Genomic DNA, 24,681 nt, shown 5'->3' on the forward strand with positions numbered 1-24,681 from the left:
CAACTCCTCTACCTAGTAGTGTGAGGCGCTGGATGTTTTGGTGCCTTACTATGACTCTGTATCTTTACTGGGTCTGTTTCTATCTTTTCTTTCTGTTGTCTTATCTACTTTTTTCCCATTTGTTTCCCTTGTGTGTCTTGTCTCCCCCATGATTTTGAATTTGCTATGTCGAAGATCTCAGGTTACGGTATTCTCCTTGGTTACATTTGTCAGTTTAAGTGGTCAATCTGCCTCCCGATTACTCCATTATGGTTACACTAGTGTCACTGAATGTTAAGGGATGACCTCTCCACAGAAGCGTAAACTGGCTCTGTCCTCCTTTTATAAAATGAAGGCGGATGTTGTCTCAATTCAGGAAACTCACTTTAGGAAATTAGACCCCCCTAGATTTCATGATAACCGATCCCTACCTGTTACATGGCTAATGGCCCCACAAAAAAGGCCGGTGTAGCGATACTGTTCTCCCTGAACTGCTCTTTCACCCTAGAATCCCAAATTGTAGACCCTGAAGGCCGGTACCTCATACTATTAGGACCACTTGAAAACACTATGGTCACTTTAGTCTCATGCTATGCTCCGAACTCTGGTCAACTTGCGTTCTGCAAGAAATTATGCTCTCTAGTACAGAAACATGCTAAAGGGGCCGTTATGATTTTGGGGGATTTCAGTCTGGTTGTTGATCCTCTTCTGGATAGATCTCACTCTACTAGATGCACCTTACCCAGGAATCAAAGCACCCCAGACAGGAAGGCTGGCCTCCGTCACCTACTTGGAGAATATGATCTTTATGATGCGTGGAGGACTAAACATCCCACGGTAAGGGACTATACATTTTACTCTCATGTCCATTCCTCGTATTCTAGAATTGACCTTGTTTTAACTAATAAAGAGACATTACTGACTACTAGGGAAATACTGATATTACCAATGACTTGGTCCGATCATTCCCCACTACTTGTAGTATGGGACCCGGAGGCCTGTAAATTCTCACCAGGGCCCTGGAGAATGTGAAATTTCCTATTTAGTCACTCTGAAGCTTCCCTTGCCATACGACGTTCTATACAGCTTTATTTGGATACTAATAAGCCGGAGGACACCTCGATATTTAATTACTGGTGCTCCCTTAAGGCGGTAGTTCAGGGATCGGCCATTCAAACAGCCTCTCAACTTAAACGTTCTCAACAAACTGAGCGCTTGCTGGCTGAAAGTGAAGTTGTCAAATTGCAATTGACGCATAAAGCTGACCCTCAAAATTAATCTGTTTTTAAGCTTTTGCTAGCCACTAGGGAAAGGGTGAATGTTTTCTCTCTTCGGGACGTGCAACGTAATATTGCACGACTGAACCAGAGATTTTATGTGCTTGGTAATAAGGTGGGTCATCTCTTGGCTCGGAAATTACGAGGCAGGCGAGCTAGGGATTATGTTTGTTCCTCCACGAGATCCAGAGTTTCTGACCCCTATGATATTGCGAACACCTTTGCAGAGTATTATTCCCAACTCTATAGTTTACAGTCTGACCCGGCTACCCCCCAGCCCGTGGGGGCTGAAATTCAGTCTTTTCTGAGGAATACCTCTCTCCCGATGCTGGAACATAAAGGAATTGGAAGCGGCTATTGACGATCTTCCGAGAGAAAAAGCTCCTGGCCCTGACGGCTTCCCATCTAACTTCTATAAAACATATTGTTAGGATCTCCTGCCCTGTGCTGCCACGTCGTCATGGCAACCGGGAGACAAGTGCTAGCGGAGTAACCTGAGCGTAGCTGATACTCCGGTTCGGGTCTTTTGCTGTGCAGTGGTTACAGGCTCTGTGCACGGCAGGGGATCCGGTGCTGGTTTTTGTGCTCACAGTCTGTGAGGTCTGAGTGGGGCGTGGACAGCACCTGCCATATAAACCCTCTTCTCAGGTTAGGCAGATGCTGCTGAATCTTTGTTGGTTAGTCAGTTTCTGAAAGTTAGCTAGTACTGTGTAACTTTGTATTTGTTTGTTGCTTACTGCAAATAGGCCTTGGGATTTGGTACTACACTCTGCCAATCCAGACCTAGCAGTAAGACTGGAGTCAGTCGTTTAACCTGCTGGGGTTCTTTTGCTACTCTGTGAACCTAGCAAGTTTGCGGCTGTATTCTCAGACTTGCCTGCCAAAATCCTTTCTCACTGTGCAAGGTGTTCAGGTGTCAGTTTAGTGGCAGTAAGCTGAACCAGTGCACTGCAAGTGAGGACTAGGATTGTGGAGACTCTCCTTGTGTGTATTATTCCATCTCTGACCAAGGAGTTTACTGCCACACCCGTTGGTAACCCTTCAGGGTTTTGCTGTTGCCCTTAGCAACAGCATTTCGGGTTCTCTACGTATTAAATCACAACATCTCGCTTCTTTCCATCTGAGCATTCCTAATACTAGGGAGACACCCAGTTTCTTAGCCTTTGGGCTTCTCTGTATACTTTGTGTTTATTTTGTTACCCTATCACCTTCTGTGTATGTAATGTCATATTCCCCAGTCTGTCTGTGAGTTCATTTGTTTTGCATCCCTCTCCGTTCAGACACCAGTACATTCCTGCTGGCACTGGTGTGCATAACACATATAAGGCGGACTTGGCCCCAGTGCTGTTGTCAGCTTTTAATGAGGCATCAGATGTAGGGCGGGTTCAGAGGGAAATGCTCGAAGTGCAAATACTTGCTATTCCTAAACCCGGTAAACCCCCCACATCTGTTCAAAATTACCGTTCGATAGCTCTGTTGAACACAGACATTAAGCTTTTTGCAAAACTTATCGCCAATCGCCTCTGTCCACTACTGCCATCCCTCATAGCTGCTGACTAGGTTGGTTTTGTTCCGGGCAGGCAGGCCCCAAACAACACCCGGAGAGTCTATAACATTATAGAATATTGCAATGCACATAAAACGTCCCTTTTAATTCTTTCGTTGGATGCAGAGAAGGCGTTCGACAGACTCCATTGGGGATATCTGAGGGCTGTTCCGAGTTAGTTTGGATTTATTGGGAGGTTTTTAGATTCTATATTTGCTTTGTATTCCACTCCCTCTGCAAGGGTGTTTGTTAATGGATGTCTGTCAGGGAGATTTGATATATTGAATGGCACTAGACAGGGCTGGCCCCTGTCGCCCCTCATATTTGCCTTAGCTATCGAACCTCTAGCTGAGACCATTAAGGCTGAGAAGGCAATTACGGGTCCTGTGATAGGAGGTTTGACTCGCAAGATCAGCTTATTTGCTGATGACATTTTGCTCTGTTTGACCCATCCTGAAACCTCCCTCCCCGCCCTCCATCATATCCTGAATCGCTTTACCGCTCCACATTCCACCACGCACTATAGCTTTACTTAAAGACAGACATAGGTATGCTTGGCATGGGAGATCCATCAAGTATCTGGGCATTCATCTCTCTCTTGATAGCGATTTATATGACTGTACTTATATACCCTTATTAAGCGCATTTGAAGATTTAATTAAAGAATGGTCTTTTCATGAAATCTCCTGGCTAGGACGTATTTCTGCAACCAAAATGATCTTACTCCCTAAACTCTTATACCTGTTTAGGGCTATCCCTCGCAGCTTTCCCAAACCTCTTAATGTATGGGCTAACAAACTAATTTCTCAGTTTATTTGGAAGGGGTCTAGGCCCCGCATTGCTAAGCAAGTCTTGATTTTGTCCAAGAATGTCGGAGATGTTGCTTACCCTAATCTAGAGGCGTACCACTCCGCCTGTCTTCTCAGTCAGGCCCGAGACTGGTTTACTATGCACAATCCTAAGCCATGGGTTCTTATTGAACGGTCTTTCTTGGGGTCGCTTGATATAAGAGATCTCTTCTTGCTTCCCATCCATAGCGTCCCAAAATGGCAGGGCTCGGGGGAAGCGATTAGAAGTACCTTGAAGCTTTGGCATTCGGTGGTTGCTTCTGATCCGACTATTTCGCTGCCGTCGGCTGACTTACCAGTTAGAACTATTGCTTGTATTATACCTAATCTGGTGCTGGACGCTTGGGTGGATGCTGGGATTGTGCATTTGAAGGACATCTGCTCGGAAGGAGGCTTAGTGACCTTCTCTAGCTTAAAAACCCACTCAAATATACCAAAACATTACTTCTTTAAATACTTACAAATACACCACTGGCTTTATTCCTGTGCTGGGGAGATGAGAGGTCCCGTTCCCTTCCCTGCTCCTATATACACTAGGTTATCCTCCCCTGCACATAGAGGTGGGATTTCAAATTGGTATCAGTACATTGTCCTTTTGACCAAAAGGGGTAAGACTCCTTTGCAGTTGAAATGGGAAAGAGATCTTTCTATTGTTCTTAGAGAGGAGGAGTGGGACACAATTTCCTCGACGTGCTTCAGCGGCTTCATAGTATTTGGCCCTCGGTTTCCCAGCTATGCTGGACAAATTGCGGTTGTGTAGGCAATATTTTACATATCTTCTGTGAGTGCCCGACCCTGAGGCCGCTGTGGCCTGAGGTGTTCTCTCTCATACGAGAGGTGCTGGGTGTGGAGGTGCCTGTGAATCCCATGTTTGCTTTGTTTCATTACTCCACATATGATCTACTACAATCAGACAGATATGTCCTTATATCCACTAAGGCAGCAATCGGACAGATGTGAAAATCGCAGTCAATTCCCTCTATTCACACTATTGTCAATAATACCCACAAGCATTTCTTATTCGCCTACCTCAGTGCAAAGAAAATGGCTGAAATGGAAGGAATTTCGGGAGCGGTGGGGACTTCCCTTGGTTGTTAATGATTCTACTGCTTTGTCGCAATTATACTCCCCACATTCTGATACTACCTGTTATAACTGACGTTTCACACTTACTTTCCTATACCACTACTTGATTTTGCCATTTCTGGGAACTTAGTTATAGTAGAGCTCTACCTTTGTTTTTCTGTCCCCCTGTGTGTCACGGTCTTGTCTCTCTCCTTCTTTCACTTTCCTGTCTGCACTCTTTGTTCTGTTTCTGTTGTGTATTTTATTTGTATGTTACCAAGGTTCGTAATGCACGTTTGGTGAATTGAGCACTTCGTGCAAATTTCTGCTGTATGCTCATTTTCGCTATCTTTTATTGACATTTCATGTAATGTATACTATTGCTATTGATTTTCTGTTTCTGAAAAATGTACTAAAAAACTATTATATAAATAAAAACGAAAGGCGCTGCACACTAGGAGTGGAAAGAATCTCCTATGGTGGCTAGGCAGGTTGTTCTGTGCTTACCAGCGTTATGGAAAGAGAGCCTTCTCCGCAAAAGCCTGTCAGTGCCCAAAAGAGGTAAGTCCTCATAGAGGGCATGTTATTTTTTAAAGGAGCTTGGTCAGGGTAGGTTTTAAATATTATTTTTATTATTATTATTATTATTATTATTATAATAATAGTGTGTCTCCATCTAAGAAGAGGTTATGTAAGAAGAGGCATAAAGACATGCAGTGTGCAGCCTGTGGTAAGATTTTTTTCTTCTGCTGAAAATGTGAAGTTCTGTGAGGACTGTACACAAAGTGATTCTCAGCATGCAATCTAAGCAGATACAGAATTTGATGGATTTGATGAAAAGGTCTTTCGTTACCAAAGAACAGCTGGCTGAGTTGCAGGGAAATAAAGAGAACTAGATCGCTGGCTAGTATTGACTCTTTGGATGAATCAGTCTCATATGATTGCAGTTATGATAATTAATTATCAGGCCCTCTCTAGTGCGGAGTCATAGGAGATACAAGAAGATGATAGAAAGTTTAATCTGGCACTTATGGACAGGTCTTCTGAAAAATATGTTTAAGACCATGAATTATAAAGAGGCTAAAGTTTTAGATTTTGCTGCAAAGTCTATGGCAGCAGGTGTGATGGCAAAAAGGGCATTGTGGCTTCGGTCATGCACTCCAAAAATAGACTGGTGTCCTTGCCATATGAGGGTTCTCTGTTATTTGGCAATAAATTGGAGGCCATTATACAAAAATGTCAGGAGGTAAGTCAGCAAAGTTACCTCAAGACAAAAGTAATAGATTTCCAATTCTTTCTTCCAAGCAGCAGTTTAAGGAGTCAAGAGGATATCGACCAGACCGGGCTCATACAGGAAGATACTCCTCAGGGATAAATAGACAGTCCTTTCGTCAGTCCAACAGAAGAGGTGGACTAAGACAATGACTATTACAGGGTTCCGGTATCCTTTCCAGTAGGTAGCAGACTTCGGAGGTTCATCAGTCATAGGCAAATTTCAACTCAAGATACATGGGACTAGACGTGATATCTCAGGGATACCAAAGTTTTCAGAAGTCCCAGAATGGGACAAAATTTCTAATTTCAGAGACACCAACTATGTGTCTAGAGTTAAAAGCTCTGGAAGACAATTTAAAGAAACTCGTCAAAGCAAGAGCAGTAGAGGCTGTCCCATTCTCAGAAATGAGGAGCGGATTCTATTCCAGAATATTCCTGGTAAAGAAAGCTTCTGGAGACGTCAGAACTATCTTAGATCTCAGACAGCTCAACAAATATACAAAAACAAGAACATTTTGTATGGAGACTCCGAAATCCATTCTGTCGGGTGTAAGGAAAGAAGATTTTATGGCATCCATAGCCCTAAAGGATGCTTATTCCCATGTACCTGTAGACAGGCGGCACAGAAAGTACCTAAGATTCCGCGTCCTCGGCAAGCATTTTCAGTTTACGTGCCTTCCGTTCAGTCTGAAGACGTCTCCAAGGGTATTTACCAAGGTCCTGACGGCACTTGTAACTCTGATAATAGGACGACAAGTAGCAAATTGGTCATATCTAGACGACCTGCTAGTATGGAAGTGATGCTGCAGATCCTACAGAGTCATGGCTGGTTGATGAACTGGGGGAAGAAAAGAAAAAAAGCCAGTTGGTACCAAGGCAAAACATCCAGTTTCTGGGGGTACAGGTGGGTACCCTCAGTTATGTGATAAGTCTCTCGGAAGGAAGGTGCACAAGAATTCGACACCTAGCTACTCTTGTAAGGGGGTGCAGCAGTGTTAAACTGCGTCAGGGAATGCGTCTTTTAGATGGAGTCCTTTGGGTGAGATAGAGGATGAAAGATCTTCAGTTAGATATCCTGACTTTACTTCTGATGCATCTGATGATCTGTTGCATCAGGGTCCGTTGTTGCACCCGAATCTGCTGCAGCTTCATTTGACGGTGTGTTACTGAGTAGAAAGAGTCTATCTGAACAAGTCATTAATTTGCTGATTTAGGCGAAGAAAAAACAAAAACAAAATATGTATCCTCTAATATTTATTATAGGATCTGGAAAAACTTTAATTTCTTGGTCCGATTCAATATTTGACCCACAGAAAGCAGAGACGTCTCAAGTTTTACAATTTCAGTTTGATGGCTTTGAAAAGGGACTGGCAGTATCCACTATCAAGGTGCAGATAGTAGCTTTGAGTGTCCTGTTGGAGTGAAGATTGTCTGATGAAGACCTAGTGAAGAAGTTCTGTCAGGCAATTAAAAAGGATAAGACCTCAAGTTAGGTCAGTTCTCGCTCCGTGGGACTTGAATTTAGTTTTGAATTCTTTGATGTTGTATCCATTTGAACAGTTACAAGATATTTTGGTGAAATTATTAACTTGGAAAGTAGTGTTTTTAATAGCAATCACCTCAGCCAGAAGAGTTGGTAAATTACAGGCTCTGTGGTCGGAGGAGCCTTATCTTAATTTCTTTCCGGATAGAGTGGTTCTGCGAACCAATCCAGATTTTCTTCCTAAAGTGGTGTCAGAGTTTCAATTGAATCAAGACGTGTTACCTTCTTTCTATCCACAGAATGAGGAGGAGAAGGAAAGGATGCATAATCTAATAAGAGCTATCTCAATCTACTTGGAAAGCGTTAAAGAGTTTCGGAAGACAAAGCATCTTTTATGTGTTACATTCAGGAGCAAAGAAGGGTGAGAAACCTACAAAAAACATTTACAGATGGATTAGGTAACTCTTAACGTTTCTTTACGAAGAAAGTGGTCGTAGAGTTCCAGAAGAACTAAAGGCACACTCTACCAGGGCTGTGGCAGCTTCTTGGGCTGAGAAGGCTCGAGTGTCGGCGAAAGACATATGTGCAGCAGCTACATGGTCATCCATACATACTTTCTCTAGTCATTATGCAGTGGATGGTGTAGACGCCCCCTTTGGGAAGCATGTCCTTGATGTGGCATTAGCATAAATAATTATTACTATTCTGTATTGAAACATTGGGGCAGATGTATCAACCTGTAGACGGCATAAGGAAGTGATAAACCAGTGATATGTTCAAGGTGATAAAGGCACCAGCCAATCAGATCCTTACTGTTAATTTACATATTGGAGCTGATTGGCTGTTGTGTTTGTCACCTTGCACATATCATTGGTTTATCACTTCCTTATGCCTTCTCCAGGTTAACACATCTGCCCCAAGGTCTCTTGTGCGTTTATATTGCCCTCCCTATATTGAGCGTTGGTATATCCCAGAAGTAATGGCTGCCATGAAGTAGCGTAGGAGAAAAGAAAAAAAAGCAAATTATACTTACTGATAATTTTGTTTCTTCAAGTTACTTCATGGAAGCCTACAATATACCCTCCATTAGTAAGTTTTTTCATAGGGACCGGTCGTAGGAGACACTCCAATGACTAATAGGGGGTGGGGGGGGGGGGGGTGAAGCGGAGGAGCGGTGCTATATACCCAGAGTGGGCGGTCCCTATTCATTGGAAAAAAAAACTCCCCATCTAAATTTAGGAATGGGATACAATCCCAGAAGTAATGGCTGCCATGAAGTATCTTGAAGAAACAAAAATTGTCGGGAAGCAGAATTTGCTTTTTTTGTGGCTATTAAAGCCCATTTTTAAATAGGAAGAGCAAAAATAAATAAGTTTATTATTTAAAGTGATAATAGATAATTGTTTGATCTAGAACAGTGACTATTGGGAAGCGGTTCTGGTTTTACTGTTTGTTCCCGTTTAAGTATAATTGCACTAATTATTGTAGAATTGCTGATAAAAATGACTTTGTGTCATGAAGGCCAGCCCTCTGACAAAATGTTAGGTCACAAGGCTCTGCCCTAACTATTCCCTAGTGTCTCCTGTACTACATCGGTGGCTGGCGTGATCCGACCACACTGCAGCTTCTGATAGCAGCTAGTGGCGGGTGTGTTACTATTCTGATAAAGCCACGTGGCACTCAATCCACTCTTACAGATATAGGGTAACAGTTTCTCTACAGACCATTTTTAGTATGAGCTGTAGGTTATGCACTATGGTGTTCCCCCTTGTTATTAATTATATACACACACGGACACACACACACACACACACACACACACACACACACACACACACACACACAAAATATGGTTTTAAGCAACCACTAGGTCATGCAGTATGGTTGTAACTGAGATTGAGGACCTTTATGACCCGCTCTGATGACTCTGTGACCATAAGGAGCTGTGTCCATGAAGTCTTTCTCCTACTCCGCAGTGAAAGAGCTCTGTCAGTCACTCAGTACAGTTCTGCGTGTGGTATTAGGCAACATAGTGCAAGGAGGATTATCCCAAGGAGTACTTCGTTCTTACTAGTTATTTTATACATACCATATATTGGTTTCTTTTTTAGCACAGACTAATGAACACACCTATACAATTTGAATCCACTTGTAAAATTTATTCAGAAATAATCCCACATTATGTCCAATAGTTTCAAAAATTAAAGGTTCATGGAACAAAGCAAAAATAGTAAAGGATGTTTGAGTATCAATGCATTGATTTGTCAGAAAGGCAGTATTGCTACTGTATATTATGGCTACCAGTATCCAGACATCAGGTAATCTTCCAGTCCCAATGCCAGCACAATAACTCAAGATAAACTACAGATCTGATGAGAGAGTTAAAGTCATATTTAAAGCATCAGTAAGGAAGTTAGCTGTAATCTTGAGAAGACCAAAGGTTTCAAGGATCCACTGTTCATATTACATTCTTCTACTTACTCAGTAACAGAACTAGATATGTGACTAATCAGATTTAGCATGCAAAAACCAGGTACTGTAGGATCATTTCTTCCTCGCCATCAAGCAGAAAGAGCTCTGATGTAGCATTATTTTGGCTGTGCGGTATATCGCAGGTATTTTTTACCAGAAGGCAGCTCTATGGTGAAGACGCCGGAAGGAAACATTTTGCTAGCCTCTGCCTCAGGAACAGTCGGTGGGACCATAACTCTGTCACCAAGCTAGATAAAATAAATAAATATAGGAGTATTCAGTACACAGCGGATTACCTTGCACAATATTGAAGCTGTAAACAAGGGAACCCTGTGCCAGAGTTTGGCAAGTGCAATGGTAATGCTTTCAACAAGTCTAGTGAATACTTTGGTACACCAGACCAGTTTAAAATGATGTATATCCAAGTGTCTTCCTCACCTCAAACACACATAGGACTTTATAGATGTAACCAGCAAGTCTATAGATTGGATTCAAACTCCAATAGTGTACACCTGTAATTTCTTGCAGTGAACGTTCCGTAAAACAGCACTCGGCACTTTGTTCCCTTACAGCCTCCCCTCCTTCTCCCAAGTACTCCGCTCAGGAAGCAGAGTTTCGCAGAATGACGCAGTTGTGTTATGAGTTCTGCAAAACTCTGCCACTCGAACGGGGTACTTGGGAACTGAGTAATTACTCCCAACCAGTAATGCCCTCTTCAGTTTAGCCATAATCCCTGGCATCTCACCTTCCAGTCCACAGGAGTTGCAACATTGTGGTTTGAGGTTAATTGAAGCGAGTCCACTACTCTCAAGATCTCATCAAAATTTCTACCAGTGGTTGCTGGATACAGTATTGACAGCTTCATTTTCTTATCTGGGCCAATAATGAACACCTGAGACAATACAGAAGAGAAATCTGTTGGTCATTTAATTCCTTACATTTTTTTTTTTTTTTAAATCAGCTCCTTTAAAATACTCATCTGAGATACCCACACATCGTGCAGTCACTGGCATCCCTTCATTGTCCTTCTCATCAGGATCCAGCATACCTAGTAGCACAGCAAGATCCCGTTTGGGATCTGCAATAATTGGAAAGGGTAGAGTCTCTGTGGGCTCATCGGAGTTGTATGCATTTATGTCCTGCAGGAGAGAAAGCATAAACTTATCTTTAATGGATTACCCCAAATCATACATGCTCTACACCATGAATGGGTGGAAGAAGAGTCATAGAATGTTCCTATACCCAGCACTTACATCATCACTAGCTCTAGTTAATGAGGTCTGCTAATGTCTGGCATTGGAATCATAGGGGGATACTTAGCAAAGTGTATAGCTATGATAAGTTTTATGTAATAACATGCCCTATGAAGTCCAATTTAATAGGATATAGTCAATATCCACAGGGTCATAAGGTTGATAGTCAAAATTTCAACATGAACAAAATAAAATCCAGCCACTGCTGCTAAGAGCAGGCGGCATTTTGAACCTGTTGACATTTTGTGTTGACCTTAGTTTGTTTATAAAGGTTGATATGACAGTCATAAGTGGGTACTCCATTACAAGTGCTACTATTCTGGACAAGAACTAAAAATACCCAACCAAAAAATGGGCTATTATCACAATTTTAACCTGATAGTCATTATCGAGATATGCAATTACAGCCTGTTTATCGGCCAAAAAATTACCAGTTTTTGGGCAGTTACACATGGGATCCTGGACCCATGTGTTATCATGGTTCTGAGGGCTAGTTATTGTGGATTATGCATAATCCCCTATAAATGTCAGGTATCTGGGTTGATTGTATAGTCCCCAGCTAATCCACTAGCTGTGGTAAAAGTACCAAAGCTAATTGGATACTGCCTGAGGCCTGGCTTTCCACTGGCAAAATGTGATGCAAGTGATGCAAGTGAAATCACCCTTAAAATAAACAGGTCTACTGTCTCAAGAAGTAGAGGACAGATAGAACACTTGACAGAATTAAAGATAAACATAACATATATAATATACGTCTCTATTATACAAATCCCAGTATAACAATAATTTTTGCTGGTGTAAGTATGTTATTTGTTTCTTGTATGAATAAAAAAAAAAAATTCTGTACTGTTAATACAGCCAAGTTAAAGGTAACAAAACGCAGAGGTTATTAATGTGTGTGTGATGGACTATTTTAGCTACAATTAAGGCCAGACAATATGAGTGAGTGAGTGAGTGAGTGAGTGCAGCAGTTTTCCAACCAGAAAAGCACTACATCCTGTGACTTAACGATTACGTCACCAAGGCTTAATCATCTTCCTCCATTCGTTACTATGTTGTGCCGTCTGACAGACACTGTTTTTGTGCTGATGAAATTGGAACATTCTGAAATACCCATGTGTCTAAAATAATTACTCCTGAACATTTAAAAATACAGAACCCACAATCAGCATTATTTTGGAATCCTAAAGGGCCCTACACACTGGCCGATCCGCCTCCGAGCTGCCCGATGGCGGATTCGGCCGAGGAGCGACTTGGCGGCGGGGGGGCAGTGATGTGGGGAGTGAAGTTTCTTCACTCCCCCCTACCTGTCACGCGGCTCCATTGAAGTGCAGGCAAATATGGACGATCTCGTCTATATTGGCCTGCATGCACAGCCGACGGGGGACCAGCGATGAACGAGCGCGGGGCCGTGCATCGTTCATCGCTGGAGCCTCCACACTGAAAGATATGAACGAGTTCTCTTCATTTATAAACGAGATCGTTCATATCTTTCAAACAAATCGGCCAGTGTGTAGGGCCTTGTCAAAGTCGAAAAATATCATGATTCACTATTGCCTTGTACTAACCCCAATGCACGTGCCCGCTGCTCGTGCACCGACTCCCCCGTGCGTACGCATCCCCTCAGGTTGCGTAAGGGACGCTCCGACGTCGCCTGCGCACGGAGATGTGTATTTACTAGAGATGAGCGGTTTCAGTTCCTCTGAATCCGAACCCGCCCGAACTTCAGCTTTTTTTCCACGGGTCCGAGCAGGCTCGGATCCTCCCGCCTTGCTCGGTTAACCCGAGCGCGCCCGAACGTCATCATCCCGCTGTCGGATTCTCGCGAGACTCGGATTCTCTATAAGGAGCCGCGCGTCGCCGCCATTTTCACACGTGCATTGAGATTGATAGGGAGAGGACGTGGCTGGCGTCCTCTCCGTTTAGATTAGAGACACTTGAGTTGATTGATTTACTAATTTTGGGGAGCATTAGGAGGAGTACTCAGTACAGTGCAGCAGAGTTTTGCTGATAGTGTGACCACCAGTTTAATTTTAATCCGTTCTCTGCCTGAAAATAAACGATACACAGTCACATACCATATCTGTGCTCAGCCTCAGTGTGCTGCATGATAATATGATATATCATCTATGTATGTATATTTGACTGTGCTGAGTGCTCACTGCCAGTGCTCACACAGCTTAATTGTGGGGGAGACTGGGGAGCAGTTATAGCAGGAGTACAGTGCACACTTTTGCTGCCAGTGTGACCACTGACCACCAGTATATTGTCTGCCTGAAAAAGTTAAACAAACACTCCTGTGGTGTTTTTTTTTTATTCTATAAACGCATTCTGCTGACAGTGTCCAGCAGGTCCGTCATTCATTATATTATATAAATATTTACCTGCAGTAGTGTTATATTTTTTTTGTTCATCTCTATCATCTTTATGATCTCTATATTAGCAGACGCAGTACGGTAGTCCACAGCTGTGGCTATCTCTGTGTCGTCAGTGCTCGTCCATAATTGTATACCTACCTGTGGTGGGGTTTTTTTTCTATCTTCTTCATACTAGTAGTTTAGGAGTTTGCTGACAGTGTCCAGCAGGTCCGTCATTATATTATATATACCTGCAGTAGTGATATATATATATTTTTTATATCATTATCATCTCTATACTAGCAGACACAGTACGGTAGTCCACGGCTGTAGCTACCTCTGTGTCGTCAGTGCTCGTCCATAATTGTATACCTACCTGTGGTGGGTTTTTTTTTTCAATCTTCTTCATAATAGTAGTTCAGCAGTCTGCTGACAGTGTCCAGCAGGTCCGTCATTATATTATATATACCTGCAGTAGTGATATATATATATTTTTTATATCATTATCATCTCTATACTAGCAGACACAGTACGGTAGTCCACGGCTGTAGCTACCTCTGTGTCGTCAGTGCTCGTCCATAATTGTATACCTACCTGTGGTGGGGTTTTTTTTTCTATCTTCTTCATACTAGTAGTTTAGGAGTCTGCTGACAGTGTCCAGCAGGTCCGTCATTATATTATATATACCTGCAGTAGTGATATATATATATTTTTTATATCATTATCATCTCTATACTAGCAGACACAGTACGGTAGTCCACGGCTGTAGCTACCTCTGTGTCGTCAGTGCTCGTCCATAATTGTATACCTACCTGTGGTGGGGTTTTTTTTTCTATCTTCTTCATACTAGTAGTTCAGCTATTGTGCGTGCATTATATCTGGGCAAATTCCAGCACGTCCCATGTTTTGCACATACCTTGAATTTGGTGGTGCAGAATTATTTAAACAACGACAGGGGCGTGCAAGAGATGCTGTCGGTGGCCAGAAGAATTGCGGGACACTTTCGGCGTACAGGCACCACGTACAGAAGACTGGAGCAACACCAAAAACGCCTGAACCTGCCCTGCCATCATCTGAAGCAAGAAGTGTTAACGAGGTGGAATTCAACCCTCTATATGCTTCAGAGGTTGGAGGAGCAGCAAAAGGCCATTCAAGCCTATACATCTGACCACGATATAGGAGGTGGAATGCACCTGTCTCAAGCGCAGTGGAGAATGATTTCAACGTTGTGCAAGGTTCTGCAACCTTTTGAACTTGCCACACGTGAAGTCAGTTCAGACACTGCCAGCCTGAGTCAGGTCATTCCCCTCATCAGGCTTTTGCAGAAGAAGCTGGAGACATTGAAGGAGGAGCTAAGACAGAGCGATTCCGCTAGGCATGTGGGACTTGTGGATGGAGCCCTTCATTCGCTTAACCAGGATTCACGGGTGGTCAATCTGTTGAAATCAGAGCACTACATTTTGGCCACCGTGCTCGATCCTAGATTTAAAACCTACGTTGTATCTCTCTTTCCGGCAGACACAAGTCTGCAGGGGTTGAAAGACCTGCTGGTGAGAAAATTATCAAGTCAAGTGGAACTTGATCGGTCAACAGCTCCTCCTTCACATTTTCCCGCAATTGGGGGTGCGAGGAAAAGGCTCAGAATTCCGAGCCCACCCGCTGGCGTTGATGCAGGGCAGTCTGGAGCGACTGCTGAAGCTGACATCTGGTCCGGACTGAAGGACCTGCCAACGATTACGGACATGTCGTCTACTGTCACTGCATATGATTCTCTCACCATTGAAAGAATGGTGGAGGATTATATGAGTGACCGCATCCAAGTAGGCACGTCAGACAGTCCGTACGTATACTGGCAGGAAAAAGAGGCAATTTGGAGGCCCTTGCACAAACTGGCTTTATTCTACCTAAGTTGCCCTCCCACAAGTGTGTACTCCGAAAGAGTGTTTAGTGCCGCCGCTCACCTTGTCAGCAATCGGTGTACGAGGTTACTTCCAGAAAATGTGGAGAAGATGATGTTCATTAAAATGAATTATAATCAATTCCTCCGTGGAGACATTCACCAGCAGCAATTGCCTCCACAAAGTACACAGGGAGCTAAGATGGTGGATTCCAGTGGGGACGAATTGATAATCTGTGAGGAGGGGGATGTACACGGTGATGAATCGGAGGATGATGATGATGAGGTGGACATCTTGCCTCTGTAGAGCCAGTTTGTGCTTCTTTTTTGGTGGGGGTCCATACCAACCCGTCATTTCAGTCACAGTCGTGTGGCAGACCCTGTCACTGAAATAATGGGTTGGTTAAAGTGTGCATGTCCTGTTTATACAACATAAGGGTGGGTGGGAGGGCCCAAGGACAATTCCATCTTGCACCTCTTTTTTCTTTAATTTTTCTTTGCGTCATGTGCTGTTTGGGGAGTGTTTTTTGGAAGGACCATCCTGCGTGACACTGCAGTGCCACTCCTAGATGGGCCAGGTGTTTGTGTCGGCCACTAGGGTCGCTTAGCTTACTCACACAGCTACCTCATTGCCCCTCTTTTTTTTCTTCTTTGCGTCATGTGCTGTTTGGGGAGTGTTTTTTGGAAGGGCCATCCTGCGTGACACTGCAGTGACACTCCTAGATGGGCCAGGTGTTTGTGTCGGCCACTAGGGTCGCTTAGCTTACTCACACAGCTACCTCATTGCGCCTCTTTTTTTCTTTGCGTCATGTGCTGTTTGGGGAGTAGTTTTTTGAAGGGCCAGCCTGCGTGACACTGCAGTGCCACTCCTAGATGGGCCAGGTGTTTGTGTCGGCCACTTGGGTCGCTTAGCTTAGCCATCCAGCGACCTCGGTGCAAATTTTAGGACTAAAAATAATATTGTGAGGTGTTCAGAATAGACTGAAAATGAGTGGAAATTATGGTTATTGAGGTTAATAATACTTTGGGATCAAAATGACCCCCAAATTCTATGATTGAAGCTGTTTTTTAGGGTTTTTTGAAAAAAAACACCCGAATCCAAAACACACCAGAATCCGACAAAAAAAATTCGGTGAGGTTTTGGCAAAACGCGTTCGAACCCAAAACACGGCCGCGGAACCAAACCCAAACCCAAAACCCGAAAAATTTCCGGTGCACATCTCTAGTATTTACGGCAGTGTTTGTGTGCGACAAGCGAGCGACTCGATTGCTACATATTTAACCAATATAATGTGTTTTATAGGTAATAGTCCCCTTAATAATATCTGTAAGTATGTTTCGTGTAACTGGTTCGTGGACAAAGGAATTCCTCTTTGCATGATACGAAGGGTCAGACAAAGGTTGACCGATGATGTCTAGTATCCAACGGAAGAGTATTTTATTAGAAATATTCCGGTGTTGGTTAGAAAGAGATCGTTCGCTGCTGCGTATAGTTATGCACAAAAGTATATTTGGAACATTAAATGTATTTGCAGTTCATTATCCATGCGGCGGGATTCTTGTGGATACCTCCCACCTGAGCAGTTTGAAATAGTCACAGCCCACCTGTTCAAATCCACCTATGACCTTTTGTTATAATGCAAAGACAGGTTCCTGTGTCCAATGAACAATGAGATTGTAGGGACCATTGTATTGTTACTGTATGTTGTGTGTATATAAGGCAGCCAGCCTGGGCCAGCTCACTCACTTCTCTCTACAAGGTTTTCTCTGTGATGACTGAGAGCTGGTTTCCAGGACTGTGCTTGCGATCATTCCCACATGTGTAAGTTTCTCTGTGACCATTTTGTTCTCCTTCTGTATTAGCCATTTACTCTTTCTCTCTGTTATTATTTGCGATTGTGCCGCTATTGTATATTTATGTCTAGTTACTCTGTTTAGGTATTAATGTTAGTTTTGTAGTGTATAAGCTGTACTGTTTTCTTTTTGCATTGAACGTATCTCTCATAAAGGTGTTGGAACCTCACTAGGTATTGTGTGTTTACCATTATATTACAAAGGGTATTCTGAGCGTCTCAATCGCTCAAACAGCTTTTATATTATCAAGGTCTATAAGCATTATATCATTACAGTACTAAGGTTTACAGTTTAAGCGTATCCTTTCAGTGTGTTGCTAACAAGGTTTACTGTGTGTCATTCTGAGAGCGTCTGCGCCGCTCGTGTTCTTCTCGTGGGCACAGCGTCCGCTACGCTAACAGCGTAGCATTACGGTAGTCGGCCGCCTATAGCGTGCTCGATACCAAGCGTAAACCCGCGAGCGTACGTGTCGCTTGTGCGTCGCGCTCACGGTCTAACGTCTGCTACGCTAAGAGCGTACCATTACAGCACTGCGTACGCCAATTGCGTACTGAGTCTCTTACAAATATATAGTGAATGTTTAAAGGTAAAGAATAGGCTTTATCAGGCTATAAGAAAACTCCTCATAACTGAAGCACCAGGACTACAATTAGCAGATTTTTGCATTCACTCAACAAGAGGCAAAGAATATGGAGGGTGCGAGAATCAGAAAGTGAGAACTTTTGTTAGAGCTCTGTGTTTTTTTTAGAGTGCAAATCATTTAAATGTTAAAATTAATCAGCTTATGCCATGTAAATAACTGCAAGGAAAAAAAAAAAAGAGATTTATTTTTAAAATTTATATTACACACACGTATACATACATACATATCCAACAGGAGCACTCTCACATTCTGATTCTCACATCCTATTAGATTCCCTTTGGGTATTTCACTTTTAAAGCTCACTGTGACCCAAGGAATGCTTCTTGCATATCCCCTACAATGTGAAGTTAAACAGTTTTTTTTTTTATCCCTATGGTCACTACAGGTGTAGATTTATGTTTTTGCTGGTGGGTGCAGGGTGCTCAAGCCTGTTGAATGCCCCACCCCCACGATAAGCATTCTGCAGTAGCTTTCATGACTTGCTGCTAAGTGTGGTTCCCGTCACCCCCATTCCATGGCCCTCACACTACCCTGCACTCCCCTCCTTCCCACATTGCTCCTTATCACCCCCTCCCCCAGCTGCCTTGTCACTACTCCTCCTGAGCCTTTGGCCTCGATCCAGGCAGGGCTGTCTCATAATCCCTGTCCTCACTGATGGGAAGACAGCCATCACATGCGCCGGAGACACTCCGCCTGCTCACCTGCCGGCCCCAGGACACTCACCATCCAGCAGGCTGTGTGTTCCGCTCTCCGCACCTGCCTCCTTGCTGCTGCCCAAGCGTCCTCGCACAGCCCATCCCCAGTTGTTGAGTAGATGTGACTGGCCTGGCCCCTCCCAGTCAGCTTGGGTTCTCCTGCACTGCATCCCTGCCACCCTACCAACAGTATAACTGCTCCTGTTATCTGTGCCGCGGGCGCAGAGAGGAGGCAGCACTACAGTCCACTGTGCTAGCTCTGACAGGCGCTGGCAGACCCTTGACACCTGGTGGACGCTAAGCAGCAGGCGTGGCATGTGTGAGAGGGTGCTGTGCTCACGCCTATGGGTGCTCAGGCCCAGGAGCACCCACGGAATCGGCATCTATGGATCACTTTATATTGCAAGCAGCAAGTTGTAGGCAAATTAGTCCAGAACACTGCTCCACTCTAGAATATTCAGATGTAAAGCCTATTGTCATACATCATGCCAACATTCTAGTGCAAAGACCAGTGAAACCGGTAAGATCTCATAATTCATTGCCTACCATTTTCTGCCAGCTCGTCTTTTCCAATAGCCAATGTAATATTTACCTTGCTCCAGGAAAGATGGTTAGGCACAGAGTCTATGGACAGAGCGATCATGCGAACGTTTCGTTTCTTAAATTCTGGTGCTAGTTTTACTGCCCGTCCCAGCTCTGTGGTGCACACTGGCGTATAATCCCTCGGGTGTGAGAAAAGGATACCCCATCTGAAACAAAAAGGATAAGCAACATGTTAGGGATAATCTGCATCCGAGACAGGTCCTACATGTCAACAAGTGATCAGTGTTTGGTCTTATGGGGAAGAGTGTTCACAATTGCAGGGTTTTTCCCTTCCTCACCAGGCCACAACTTATAAAATGCCGACATGCCCGAGCACTGCAGCTGCTATACACTGTAACCGAGCACTGCATTGAAAGCCAGGAATTTCTATGTTGAGAGTTCAAAGTGTGGCAATACTGAGTCCGCCCCGCATGTCAGGCCCTGTCCTGCTGCACAAGTACAAACGCATCACACAGCGGCGATGCTTTTGTACTGGTAGAGTAGCTTCCCACCAGCGCTGGCAGGGAGCTACTCGTCGCTGCTTGGCCTGCGTTGCACAGACGGTGCTCCATAACCGGCAGCCGGGGACAGGCGATCGCAGGGCTAAGACAGCCGACACATGCGCAGTTCAGATCTGATCGCTGCTGTGGGAACACACACAGCAGCGATCAGGTCTGAATTAGCCCCTATATTTACCCCCATTACAATTTATAGTGTGCACAGCTTGGCAAGGCATGCGTGTGCCATTCTGCAAGGGTCGCTTATTTTTGTACATTAGTTTTGTTGTTGAAAGTTCTCATATCTGCAGGGGCACAAGGTACACTTTTGTATGCAGTACCCACACAAATACAAATATTGGCCCTCATTCCGAGTCGTTCGCTCGGTAAATTTCTTCGCATCGCAGCGTTTTTCTGCTTAGTACGCATGCGCAATGTTCGCACTGCGACTGCGCCAAGTAATTTTGCTATGAAAAAAGTATTTTTACTCACGGCTTTTTCATCGCTCCGGCGATCGTAGTGTGATTGACAGGAAATGGGTGTTACTGGGCGGAAACACAGCGTTTTATGGGCGTGTGGTTAGAAACGCTACCGTTTCCGGAAAAAACGCAGGAGTGGCTGGAGAAACGGGGGAGTGTCTGGGCGAACGCTGGGTGTGTTTGTGACGTCAAACATGGAACGACAAGCACTGAACTGATCGCAGATGCCGAGTAAGTGTGAAGCTACTCTGAAACTGCTAAGAAGTTTGTAATCGCAATATTGCGAATACATCGTTCGCAATTTTAAGATGCTAAGATACACTCCCAGTAGGCGTAGGCTTAGCGTGAGCAACTCTGCTAAAATCGCCTTGCGAGCGATCAACTCGGAATGAGGGCCATTGTTCTGGAAAAAAAAAAAAAAAACTTTTTGGTTCTTGTTTTGCCAATAATCTTTCTTGTAATGCATGGTTATATTCCATCCGCTGGTATGTCACCAGGTGTCAGAATTCCGGAGCCTTTATCCTGACAGCCGGGATCATTACTGCATACCTTTAATCCCAATCAGTCAACATCAATGGGCTCCATAGACATCATAAATAAACATGATATTTGTGGCAAGGTGTTCGGAACAGGCGGCACCCAGATATCAATGAGAGGGAGAAGACCCATTTAGCAGATTCTAGGAATAATAAAATAAAGTCCCGCCTCTGCCTTTATGAGGGGGGGGGGGGGGGGGGTGTTGCTGAGAAAACACCAAATAGCACAAATGTGCCTCTTGAAAAAAGGAGATTTTTTTTTTTTATTGTTTTCTTTTATCAGACACTCAACCCTGGTGCAAGATGCCAGCTGACGGTGATGTCAGCAAGTGGCCATGTGTAATTTGCCTTCTGTCCCTGAAGCTGCGTACACACGGTGTGATATTTCTTTTGATTTTTACTATATAGTCAAAATCGTAAGGATAGTGCATATAGTCCTTGCAATACTAATGCGCAGTCCCGCAGGATCGTCATCGCAAGGAGAAAAAAATAATAATAGGATTTTAATTACCTACTGGTATATCTTTTTCTCGTAGTCCGTAGAGGATGATGGGGTCCACATTAGTAGTGTTCCCTCTAGGCAGGGGCAGGGCGCCAGAGTTTAGGGGCACACTGGCGTGCGCGGTGAAATGGGGGCATGGCCATGCCCCTGTCATTTTAGAAGTGGGCGGCTGTTTTACATTAGTACCATGGGGTATAAACGGGTCCACCAGAGCCATTGGCACTTTAAGAGTTGAGAGTGTGGGCTGGCTCCTCCCTTATGCTCCTCCTACCAGACTCAGTCTAGAAACTGTGCCCGAGGAGACTGACATCTTCGAGAGAAGGATTATACACAGATAGTGGCGCGATTAATACCAGCTCACACATCAAGCTAACAAGCTTGAAAAACTTCAGCAACAGCTGAAACATTACTTGCCTAGTAATAATGCAGTACATAACAACAAAGTTGTAGTGAACCACATAACAACGGCAGGAAAACGAAGCGCTGGGCGGGCACCCAGCATCCTCTACGGACTACGAGAAAAGGATTTACTGGTAGGTAATTAAAATCCTATTTTCTCTTACGTCCTAGAGGATGCTGGGGTCCACATTAGTACCATGGGGATGTACCAAAGCTCCCAGAATGGGAGGGAGAGCGCGGAGGCTCCTGTAAAACAGTTTGGCCTCTAATGATCTGAAGTTCAGTCAAAGTATCGAACTTGTAGAACTTTGGAAGATCAAGTAGGGGCTCTTACAAGACAAAGCCCCCAACTCTGACACACGTCTAGCAGAAGCTAAGGCCAACAAAGTGACAGCCTTCCACGTAAGACACTTGACCTCTACCTCTTGCAGAGGCTCAAACCAGTCAGACTGGAGAAACTTCAACACCACATTAAGATCCCATGGCGCCATGGGCGTACAAAGGGAGGCTGGGTGTGCAGAACTCCCTTCAAAAAGGTCTGAACCTCAGGGAGGGCAGCAAATTGTTTCTGGAAGAAAATGGATAGGGCCGAAATCTGAACCTTCACAGATCTCAACCTCAGGCCCATAACCACTCCTGCCTGCAGGAAGAGGAGAAACCGTCCCAGTTGAAACTCCACCGTAGGAAACCTCTTGGACTCGCACCAAGATACATTTTTTCCAAATACGATGGTAATGTTTAGACGTTACTCCTTTCCTAGCCTGTATCAGGGTAGAAATAACTTTGTTCAGAATGCCCTTCCGAGCTAGCATCAGGCGTTCAACCTCCATGCCATCAAACATAGCCATGGTAAGTCCTGATAGGCGAACGGCCCCTGCTGCAGCAGGTCCTCTCGAAGAGTAAGGGGCCTCGGCTCTTCTTGTAGTAGATCCAGAAGGTCCACGTTCCAAGCCCTTCTCGGCCAGTCTGGAGCAATGAGGATCGCTTGAACCCTTGTTCTCCTTATGAGCTTTACAATTTTGAAACTCCAGCCTGTACCCCTGGGACACAATATCTTGCACCCAGGGATCCTGGCCGGATGACCCAGACGTGACTGAACTGCCCGAGTCTCGCTCCCACCAGCCCCATCTCTGGGACCAGCAGTCCACCGTCATGCGGTGGACTTTGGTGTACCTGAAATAGGTTTCTGTTCTTGGGAACCTGCCGTAGCGGGTCTCTTGGACTTGGGCCTACCTCCCCGAAATAAGGTGTTGGACAGCCTGGACTTTCTGGACTTCGTAGTCCAAAAGGGCTGTGATGTAGGTGAAGAAGACTGTTTCTTTGGAGCAGGAGCAGCTGAGTGAAGAAAGGGAGAGACTTTCCCGATGTAGCCGTGGAAATCCACGCATCTAGCGCTTCCCCAAAGAGAGCCTGACCTGTATACAGTAGGGACTCCATACTTTTCCTGGATTCCGTGTCAGCAGACCACTGACGTAGCCACAGTCCTCGCTGAGACTGACATGGAAGAAATTCCTGCAGCCAGGGAACCCAGATCTTTCATGGATTCCACCAAAAATCCCACTGAATCCTGAATGTTGCGCAAAAAGAAGCCAACATCATCCTTACCCATATTATCCAAGTCTTCAAGGAAGGTGCCAGACCACTTTACTATAGCTATGGCAATCCAAGCACTGGCAATAGTGGGACGCAGTATAACCCCTGAAGCCGTGTACGTGGATTTGAGCGTATTATCAATCTTACGATCATCCGGCTCTTTCAAGGTGGTAGATCCCCGGAACAGGCAACACCACCTTTTTTGAAAGTCTGGATACTGACGCGTCAACAATAGGCGAGTTTTCCCATTTTTTCTATCCTCAACAGGGAAAGGAAATGCCAGCAGAACCCTCTTAGGGATCTGGAATTTTTTCTCAGGTTTTTCCCAAGCCTTTTCAAAAACAGCATTTAATTATTTTGACACAGGGAAGGTTAGCAAGGCTTTCTTATTCTCAGTGAAGTAAGCCTCCTCAACCTGCTCAGGTGGTGTATCATTAATATTCAACACATCCCTAATAGCCTCTATCATCAACTGCACCCCTTTAGCAAGAGATGCTGTCCCCTGTACCCCATCATCACCGTCACAATCTGTATCAGTGTCATCCTGCATAATTTGTGCTAAAGGACGCTTATGGGAGTACACAGCGGGTATCAGAAGTGGGCCAGACTGCCATATTCTGCAGCACCTGGGTAGCAGATTCATTTTGTGCAACCCTCTGTGAAATCATATTTTTGATAGAGGATAACCATTCTGGCTCCCTTGCTGGAATCTGTGCTAAGTCAGTGCAATCCTGATTACATGGAATGGGATCATCTTGAGAGAACAAATCCTCTGCAGCATATGACACAGAGTCCCTGGACATTGCTATTGGTGACTACAAACACTCCACGCACACACGGGATACAGACAGAGTTTCTCCCCAAGAATGGCAAGAGAGACACAGAGATTGGAGCCAACCCACACACAGCGCTTTTTTACATATAAGGGAGACCCCTTATGAGCACTCACTGTGCTGGGTCCACTCTGAGGAGACGCTCCGCCCCCAAAATGGTGCTGTCTTCCCGCTCTTCATAGGATTATACTGGCCTGAGGATTGATGCTGGCTGAGATCCGGGGACCCCGACAGGCTGAGTGACCAGTGTAGGGTGCAGGCGCTGGCTCAGTGCGCCCCACAATGTACTGCTGAGCCTCCCAGAGTGCAGTTAATACTGCGCTCCTACCCTGATGCCACCATATTCACACCGGCCCCCCGCTCTGCAAGGGGGTGGACCCGTCTATACCCCATGGTACTAATGGGGACCCCAGCATCCTCTAGGACGTAAGAGAAATAGACACTGCAGGCAGCCCAACATAAACTATATCGGCGGGGCCAGCAACACTGAATAGTCAATGGCGGGCTGTACGGCGCATCGTGCCGTGTGTACACAGCCTAAGACTCTCCCAGTTATGCAAAAATCTAAGCAACATCAGGCTAAAAGAAAGCAACATATTTGTGGATGGCTTCATGA

At 44.6% G+C, this 24,681-nt stretch overlaps 1 protein-coding gene across 1 annotated transcript in view; it reads right to left on the reverse strand.

Annotated features, from left to right (window-relative positions):
- Positions 1 to 9,671: 9,671 nt before the first annotated feature.
- The window catches only part of LOC134956859 (peroxiredoxin-6-like), a 29,430-nt gene continuing 14,420 nt past the window's right edge, over positions 9,672 to 24,681 (reverse strand). Inside the window, exons 2-5 of the mRNA XM_063938753.1 lie at positions 19,237 to 19,393; positions 10,938 to 11,084; positions 10,691 to 10,837; positions 9,672 to 10,193 (exon numbers count right to left, since the gene is read on the reverse strand). Coding sequence (XP_063794823.1) covers positions 10,062 to 10,193; positions 10,691 to 10,837; positions 10,938 to 11,084; positions 19,237 to 19,393 — 583 coding nt within the window. The 3' untranslated portion in view covers positions 9,672 to 10,061. The remainder of the gene's footprint in view (positions 10,194 to 10,690; positions 10,838 to 10,937; positions 11,085 to 19,236; positions 19,394 to 24,681) is intronic.

Source organism: Pseudophryne corroboree, chromosome 9, assembly GCF_028390025.1.
Source record: "Pseudophryne corroboree isolate aPseCor3 chromosome 9, aPseCor3.hap2, whole genome shotgun sequence".
Lineage (NCBI taxonomy): Eukaryota > Metazoa > Chordata > Amphibia > Anura > Myobatrachidae > Pseudophryne > Pseudophryne corroboree.